Below are 8,037 nucleotides of genomic sequence, written 5' to 3'. Positions count from 1 at the left end.
TTGTTCTTTTTGAATTTTTTTTATAAATTATAATTATATGTATTATAAATATATGTTAATAATTATAAATTATATATATTATAAATTGAAATAATTATATATTAATAAGCCTTGCTGACCGGTTGACTAGAAGGGGTATTTTAGTCATTGTTTCTAAAAATATAGACTCAAATTGATCAAGGGGCGGTGTGATTATTTTTTCGTAACATATGGATGATTTTTGACATTAAAAATTTCATAAGTGGGCTTTTAACATTTTGTTATATCACATGGGGTCGAAATGGATTTAACCCCACATTTAATTTTTAGTTCGCATCCGACTATTTTGAACTTGAATTGATCTAAGTATTAGAGGATTTTAGTTGGTAACCTTCCAACTAACCTAGCGAGTATCTATTTTCTTAGGCATCATATCTTTCTAGGTAACCTTCATCAAGCTCGAATCTAGCGATCCCCAAGAGCTCATCATTTTTCGACCCGGATGAGTAGCTAATTTTGGAAGAAACTTTGATTCAGAATTAGAATTGTCAAGGCCTTTTGACTTATGAGCACCTTGGGATTAAGATAATTGTCATATAGGATTCTATAGCTGAGTGATAATATATATCTTGATCTTTGATTGTGTTAGTAATTTAAGTACATTGAAACATCAACGACTAAAAGTTGGAGGGGAAGCACGTAGACCGTAGTTGTATTAGTAATGTCAATTATCAAACAAGCGGATGTCACCCTAAGACCTTTTTTTTCCTTTTCTTTTTCCTTCTTTTTCTAATGGTTAAGTGGTTAAATTTGTTGTAAATATCTAAATTAAAAATATATAACAATAATGATGACGACGACGACGACCATGGAATATTCATCTCACTAAAATTTATTTGATATGATGTTGAAATATGAGTTCTAGGACTCTATGATTATGTCCTTCAATATTGTCATCTTGGTGGTGAAGTTATATATTTATAGTTAAAATTGAATGATTTGCTTGTGATTCGTTGGTCCAGGAACGATCAAACGATTGTTAAGGTTGATGGTATTAGTAGGTTAGATTCGGAGCAGATCAACTTGAATAAAAAAATATGTGGATCCATGGAGCATTTGATTATTATCATTATGTTTAGGGGCGTTGTGGTCATTTACAAGAACTTATATGTGATCCTCATGTCACATTCAATATTGTCCAATTGAATCACCATAATCCTTCCAGTACACTAAAACTTCAGCCTAATCTCTACTTAGATCATGCATTATATAAGTCAATCATCGTCATCCAAAAGTACACTCACAGAAAGTGACAAATTCTACATCTTCACACGTCTATGTTAAATAAATGAAGGCTACATTGTTACCCCTTGAGGTTAGATCCAAAAATACACAAATTAACACTCCATTTGCAAAATTACAAATACACCATGAGGTTGTAGTTATACACTCCTATTCAAAGACTACATTCATGCATATTTAGGTTAAGAATGTGTTATTTTATCTATACTATTTGACGCGTAATAGAGTCCAGTTACACCATGATGGTCGAAAGATTTTCATGAAAACTCTAAGATCAAATGAGGACTGATCTGTAAAATATGGGTTAAGACTCTGATATTTAAGTTAATTTTAGAATTACTAAGTAACAATAAAGAAACTCAAAGTAATGTAAGAACAATGGTATAATAATTGCTGTGGAATGATAAAATATTGGAGTGTGAGTGAAAATGAGTATATGGAGTGCCAGGATAAGCATTGAGCTATATAAAATCGAGCGCAAAAGTGTGTAGAAGTGAGTAAGTGATATTTGTTACGTTAAGGCTGCAAGGTAGCTCCTATTTATAGGCCAACCAAGAGCAAAATCAACAACTAGTTGCAGCATATAATCTATCGTTTGAAAGTTGCTTGAGTTAGCTGATTATACCCCCCCACCCCCCCTCAAGATTGAAATTTAGACTTATCTAGAAGAAGATATGGCCATTTAAATGAGTCATACCTACAGTACAAATAAATAAATAAATAAGATTAGTGACAAAAAAATCATATTATAATTTTAATATTATCACTAATTATATATATTTAGTGATAAAATATATATTTTTTCATAATAATGAATTTCACGAATTTAATAATTACTATTACTTTGCAAAAGGTGTTGGTAGTGGCAAAAAAATGTACTCAAAATTGTCACTAAATACAATTAATGACTCATCTATTGTGATGACCTAGTGACAATAAATAATAGTTGTCACTATATTATGTTGTCATTAAGTATCACTATAGATATGTCATTAATTGTATGTAGTCATAATTTTGTACAAAATATTTATCACTAATAATTATAAAGTGACAAGATAAAAATTGTTGTCACTTAATGTATATTTCTAGCGACAACTTAAAAATTGTCACTTTTGTCACTAATATTATATTTTCTTGTAGTGCTAGTCAATTTGATTTCAACAAAGTTTGTTTTACCTGTTGTTTCCAGATCAATTGCTGTGGATTTAGAAAGTTATCAATTTAAATTTATTTGGGTAATACAAAATAATATCCTTCAATAATTATAATATTTAAACGCAATTAACTCAATATTTAATCAAGCAAATTTTACATCTAAATGATAAAAACAAATCTATTTTTTTTTTCAACTATAGTAAAATATAAAAATTTTATTATTTATTTTTATAGACTTTGCACTGTTAGTGGGCCGTGCTGCCGGTATTCCATACTTCATTAGACTTCTATTTTATTTATTCATTTATTTTATTTGTGCTTTTCTCCATAGTTCTATTGAATTCCAGCCCAACCCAAATTGCTTTCATTCATGGGAAAATTGGATTGCCTACCATTGGCCCACTTAATTTTTTTCTTCATTCTCAATTTTTATCTTTGTATTGAGCTTTCTATGAAAAAATAAAAATATATTTGGATCAGTACGTTTTGTATTCATTTTCTCACGAAAATATGTGATAGAATGAAAATGTACTTAAATTAAAATAATTTATAATAATTTTTTGTATAAAAATGTGTTTAAATTTTTATATTTTGTGGTAGAAAAGACGTGATATTTTGTAATAATTTTTTTTGATAGAAAATAAATGATAGAATGGAATTTTTAGAGTTTACGGTCGAATTCCACCAAAAACAAATATAATTTGAAAAATATAAAATTGAAAAAATTGAACTTTGAAAATAAGACCAAACAAGAATTTCTTCCAGTGATGTAAAGAATTGTATTCATTAAAAAAAAAATACCTCAAAAGCAATATCATTTTGGAATTTAGTAAAGACAAATTTACCCCTCGTTCAAAAGCCCAATAAAGGAATAAAAGAAGTCAACCTCCAAGATATTAGGTGCCCTCATTTTCAAGTCTTACATGGCTGTTAGACTTTCATTGTCCTATGTAATCTCCTCCTTTTCTACTCTAAACAATGGCTAAAACATGAAGGAAAAAAAAAACAAGTATAAATAATGTAGGAAAACTATTGAGCATTTTACTTTGTTTTATTTTTTCTTTAACTAGATTGAGCTCCATCAGGTCGTATTCCAAAATATTTGAGTCGAGTCTGAATCGGTATATAATTGTTCTTACACCTTTTAGTGTTATAAGACCATATTTACATCCTGAGATATGAATGAATCAGAAGGCAATCCACAAATATCTTATGTTTATTACACATGATGACGATTGACAAGAAATCCTTAAGGATTGGAAAAAAGTGGGATATGATCGAATAAGTTATCCGGCCTTAGGGGGGTGGGGTCGATTACTCAATTATGCCAATTTCCTATTTTCAGTAATTGATGAAATGTCCAAAATTTAATATCCGTACCCATCATTTAATTCATCGAAGTAAATATATATATCTAAATAATAATTTTATTAAATTATTTTATTTTACAAATAATTTTATTAAGTTCGATCAACCATTTGTTTCATATAATAAAGTAAACTGCCCCTAAAATGACAATCAGTGCAATTTTTATAAGGTCAATTCAAGTGCTGTATTGACTTATGATGATTTTTATTATTGTTTGGTTGAACGAATGATCCAATTTCAAATAAATTTTCAACTATTTTAGACAGCTAAAATATAGTCAAGCCGATTTTTATGAAAATATTAAAGATGAATAAATCAATCAATCAATCGACCTGTCGTATAATCATTTTTCAATTTTGTAATGTCGTCCACACTTTTTGACTTTATAAGATATTCGAATTATGAATTTGGAGAATATTACTGCGCTGCATATGCAATAATTTCTACTTTTATCATGGAAATAGATTGCAAAAAAAAAATAAATAATTAAGTAACAGTAAAAAATTGGGTGTTTGAAAATAAATATTAAAAGTGAAAAAAAAGTTCAAGTTGGAGTATTTGAAAAAATAACTGACTATTGTACAATTTTATCAATAAGTTGCACAAGTTAATATAGAGCCGTTTATACTTAAATCAAAACATCTAAAACATCAATAAGTTGCACAAGTTAAAAGCAAAAGTTGTACATAAACATCTAAAAACTTGGTAACTTAGTTGATGTGGGACCACACCTTGATATCCTAAAACGACGAATATGCTCTCAAAATGCTACTTAGTACTTAAAATTGCCCATGACGCAACATATGTTTGGATTATATTGATTTGGCCCTATTTTGATTTGAGCCCAAATATATACAGACGCATTATGGTCAAAACAATCGATTATGCCTAAATGATTTACATATAATCGTACAATTCGATCATATTTATAAATACTTGTCCTTTATCTGTTACGTACAATTACAACTTTTGTTATCCCATGAGTGTCTGAATTTGTCTAAAATAAAACTATATTCTAAAAAAAAATTCATTTATAGAGAATTTCGTTGCAGTTTTTTGGCAAAATGGCTTTTGCGACATTTTTTGTATTGGGTTGCAACGATGATTTTTCGGCCAAATTCTCGGCATTTTTGTGGTATGAATTTTGACAGAGTATCCGTCGCAAAATCTTGTTACATTGTTGAGCCGGATTTTGTGACAATTTTGTACACCTCCATAAAAAGTTGTCGTAAATTCCATCATAACTTGCGACGGATATGTCTGTCCCAAAATTTCTATCCGAAACATGTTTAGTGTGCTGTGATGGGAAACACGCCTAATGTCTTCAAAGTCTTTTTTAGAGAGAATTTCTATTTGGTATTTAAAATGGATATTTGTTGTATTTATATAGTGGGGCTTGAAAGTATTTGTGTGTGGTAGAATGTATGTATTTATACTGTGTTTTATGTATCAAAATAATTTTTATACCTTTGATATATTAATATGTGATTCATAATTTAATTTTCTTTTTATATGATGAATGCATTAGTAATATCAAAATAATTTTTATACCCTGATAAAATATTTTAATATTACTAATGCATTCATCATATAAAAAGAAAATTAAATTATGAATCACATATTAATATATCAGCAATTTGTTATATTTAAGATTATATCATGGTATAAATAAACTCATATTCAAACTTATGATATTATTCTTTATATTTTTGTTCTACATAATTTGTATTTTAGTGATGTTCAGCATATTTTATATATATATATATATATATATATATGTCAAACGTGTTGAATTTGAATTTCTTTAAATACTTTTTTAATTTAATATTTTGAACGCATTTTTCAACTATGCTATACTCAATAAGCATCCTCTTACTATAGTCAATGACTTCTTTATTTTATTAATTTTTATTCTTTTTTGGTAGAAATAATGAGAAAGTAGGGGTGGCACCACCAAAGTTATTAAGGAGAATTGCATTTACGCTATGTTTGTTGATCTAGGTCTATATAGCTAACTTTGTTGAAAAAATAAGACCTAATCATATGAAAAATAACACAATTTGAAATATACGTTTAATTCTATCAAACGATTTGATAAGAAATAGAATTTAAGTACACTACCCCATTCATGAAATGAAATGCAAGTTTTCTATTTCAAGAAACTTTTCCAAGCATACAAGCCCACTACTACAAACTTCGCTTTCTTGTACTAAAATACAAGCTAATAATATGTCCTAAAAGTTGGCAACACACCTCAAAATTGGGGATTGTCGACATAAATCACAGATCAAAATAATTTTTTTTTATTAAAAGATACTCATATCGTAACATATGATCTAATAGTTTATACCGAATTAGGCTGCACGAATGTCCCCAAAGGTGGAGAGGGGGACGCTGCGAAGTAGAACACAAGCAACTCTTGTAGTCACTTGAAGCCTCCATATGTGCAGATTAAAGATTGAAATTTTGCTCAACTCCATCACTTTTTTCTGTTGTATTAGCAATAAAATCAAACCTTAAACACCCTTCAATTTCTTACAGTCCTAGGTTGTATCAATCCATCAAACACGGAATCCAAAACAGACAAACTCTTCCCTGAAATTTTCACATCGCTACTCTCTTGATCCCTGAGAATTTTCCTCGCCATGATTCTGCTCCTGATGACTACTCAAACCACTACACTCTCCATTCTGCTGCCTCATCTGCTGATAAAACTGGCTTAATGCTTCAAGATTCATCCCTCCAACTTGCCCCTCCTGAGAAAGGCCAAGTTCCAGGCCTGGACCATGCTGCCCAAAGCTCCCTGAACCTGGAAACTCAAACCCCTGGAACCCGATTTTACCCACACGATTCCCTGTCTGATTTGAGCCCAAATCACTGGGATTCTGCAGAATCCCTGATCCAAAACCATTCAAACAGGGCCAAATCCCCATTGATCTGCCGAGAACATCTTCACCAATCAATCTTGAATACAAACCACAGGTAACTGAGTCCCCCTGTCCAGAAACGGAGGCCTCAGCAGCTATTACAGCCGATGCCGGAATCGTACCGGTGCCTGTGGCAGCAATGATTGAAGGCTCGGCCTGCTGCAAAAGCCACTGAATTGTTTCACCATCGGTTCTGTGTCCTAGTTCTCTTGTCAACTGAAAAATCCTTGCTGCACAAAGAGCTGGAATTCTGATTCTTCTGCCTCTGCCGTCGACCTTCTTGTGCCTGTCTTTGTTCGATCTCCTCTTGGGTGCCAACTGCCTCTTTTTATTGTCGTCTAGCTGTTGTGGTTTGTTTAGGGCCATGTCTGGGTGTGGAACATGGCCTTGAGATATCTGCAGTTGCTGCTGATGCTTTGAGGGCTTGTGTTCCATGAGAAGACCCGAGAAATGGGGCATCTTGATTGATAAAGGGGACATGTAAGAGAAAAAGTCCCTGGATTTTCATCGACATTTCACTGTTGTTTTTCGTCCATTTTTGTTTCCTTAGCATGCCTTTTTTTTCACATTGGGGAATGATTTGGTTGGTATTTTACTGCCGGTAGGCCTCTTTTTTTTTTATGTTTATTTATTTGTGGATTAATGCAACTTTTTGTTAAGATATAATTAGAAAGTGAGATAAATATTAATAAATCACGACTATTAACAGTTATTTATTCCAGAGAATTCCGAATTTCAGTAGCCATAATTAAATCTTATGACAAATATTTTGGTTATTGTTAAAATTATTGATTGATAGTGATTTAAACTTAAGTTTTCACAATGATTTTATTTAATTATGTGTGAAAATAATAATAGCCAAAAGATTCCTTGAAAAAATAAAAAGGACAACTCGACACCTTACGTGGAAGGCAGCGATCTTCTTTTTCAAAAATTTAAGTGTCATATTAACACTTTTTTTTTAAAAAAAAAATTGTGGGGCTATTAATTTGTATTTTCACATGGTGTAAAATGTAATTAAAATCTAAGTTTTTTTAATTTATTTTGTGGGGAGGAGGGGTGTCTCCACCATGAATATGCTACATTAAACTAATAATATTATTTAATATAAATAATACCGATATTCTTTAAAATTAAGTTTAATTAAACAAATAGTTACGATTCTTTTATTTTTAAGAAGTGTTACATGTGAGATTTTACATCTGAGCAGACGCCAATATAAATTATTATTACAATTTTATGACATGTTTATTATTTTACAAAAATAAAAATAAAAATATTTATATAAATAAACCAAAATTCAGAA

General features: G+C 30.3%; 1 protein-coding gene across 1 annotated transcript; it reads right to left on the bottom strand.

Annotated features, from left to right (window-relative positions):
• On the bottom strand, positions 5,925-7,376 carry LOC105168682 (transcription factor TCP20-like). The gene has a single exon (XM_011088814.2). The coding sequence runs from the start codon at positions 7,209-7,211 to the stop codon at positions 6,417-6,419; it is 795 nt and encodes a 264-aa protein (XP_011087116.2). The 5' UTR covers positions 7,212-7,376; the 3' UTR covers positions 5,925-6,416.

Source organism: Sesamum indicum, linkage group LG8 (genome assembly GCF_000512975.1).
Source record: "Sesamum indicum cultivar Zhongzhi No. 13 linkage group LG8, S_indicum_v1.0, whole genome shotgun sequence".
Classification (NCBI taxonomy): Eukaryota; Viridiplantae; Streptophyta; class Magnoliopsida; order Lamiales; family Pedaliaceae; genus Sesamum; species Sesamum indicum.
The sequence above is the reverse complement of the archived record's forward strand: the minus strand, read 5'-3'. Positions and strand labels throughout refer to the sequence as shown.